The 1,241-nt window shown below is 40.9% G+C and overlaps 1 protein-coding gene across 1 annotated transcript; it reads right to left on the bottom strand.

Moving 5' to 3' along the window:
* Nucleotides 1–230: 230 nt before the first annotated feature.
* On the bottom strand, nt 231–830 carry LOC138894373 (uncharacterized). The gene has a single exon (XM_070179069.1). The coding sequence runs from the start codon at nt 828–830 to the stop codon at nt 231–233; it is 600 nt and encodes a 199-aa protein (XP_070035170.1).
* Between the last annotated feature and the right edge of the window lie 411 nt (nt 831–1,241).

Here is a 1,241-nt window from a genome sequence, read left to right as displayed (position 1 = left end):
ATTTCAATAATTTTAAGCACGAGTTTGGGATTAAATCCTGTTCCCATGTAAGCCTTCTTATCCGGGAACTTTGTGAAGAAAGCGAATCGCTCCAATTCCTCTGCAGTAAAATTTTTATCATATGCTTCCTCCGGAACATGGAAAGATTTTGGCACCTGATAAAAGTCTGATGACTCCTCTTCCCCATCGCCTTAAACTGGAATGGAATAAGATACCGATTCATGTAGTTGCTATTTTCTCGTTCCTTCTGCATTGATGTTGGAGGGAGTTACTTCATTCATTTCCCATGTTGCATGTTGATCACCTCTTATTTGCTTGATCCCCTCTAATGTGGGGAACTTCAATAACTGATGATAAGTTGATGGTACAACCTTCATTTTGTGAATCCAAGGCCTGCCAAGGATGACGTTATATCCCATATCACTACCTACCACCTCAAACAAAGTGGTCTTTATTACCCTTTCAGCATGTGTGGGAAGAAAAATCTCCCCTCGAGTTGTTACACTTGTCAGGCTAAACCCGACCATAAGCTTTATTGTCGGAACTATGCTTCCGGTTAACTTTTCTTGCTCCAGAACTCTCAACCGGATGATCCTGGTTGAACTAGTAGGATCTACCATCACACGTTTAATTTTAAAATCTAAAACATTAAGTGATATTACCAGAGCGTCGTTTTGAGGTAGAATAAGGTCGTTAGCATCTTCTTTCGAGAAGGTAATTTCATCATCTTCTGATGCATCTCTAACCCTCTTGCCACGAGTTACTGAAATCTTTGTCTTCTTCGTTGCTGAAAATGACACCCCATTTACCTCAACTACACCAAAAATCATGTTTATCGTTAGTCGAGGTGATCCTGTAGCTGGGTTGGCTTGTTCAGTAGCATCTTAGATGGCCATTCTTCAATAATGCGACAATATTTTCATGAAGATACCGGCAGTCCCAAGTCCTATGGCCATGTATTCCATGAAATTCACACTTTAGATTTGGATCCCTTTGACTAGGATCTGACCAAATTGGTTTTAGAAATCTCGCCTCCACCAAGTTTATATTGAAGTGGTAATTAGATAACTAGGGATATGCTAAATCCCAGGACCCCGATGGATCCCTCTCTTATAGTACTGCTACTCCGACCACGATCCGCCCTTTTTGCTGATACAAACCTGTCCAATGATTGAAAACCCTTATTTCCACGCCCATCAGTCCTTTCATAAGGCTGAAAATGACTATTGGAAAATCTTCGG

This window comes from Nicotiana tomentosiformis, chromosome 6 (genome assembly GCF_000390325.3).
Source record: "Nicotiana tomentosiformis chromosome 6, ASM39032v3, whole genome shotgun sequence".
Taxonomy (NCBI): domain Eukaryota; kingdom Viridiplantae; phylum Streptophyta; class Magnoliopsida; order Solanales; family Solanaceae; genus Nicotiana; species Nicotiana tomentosiformis.
Note: the sequence above shows the minus strand (reverse complement) of the source record. Positions and strands in the feature narration are given on the sequence as shown.

Coding starts and splice junctions, on each gene's coding strand:
- LOC138894373 (XM_070179069.1), bottom strand. CDS start 830: ATGATTTTTGGTGTAGTTGAGGTAAATGGGGTGTCATTTTCAGCAACG.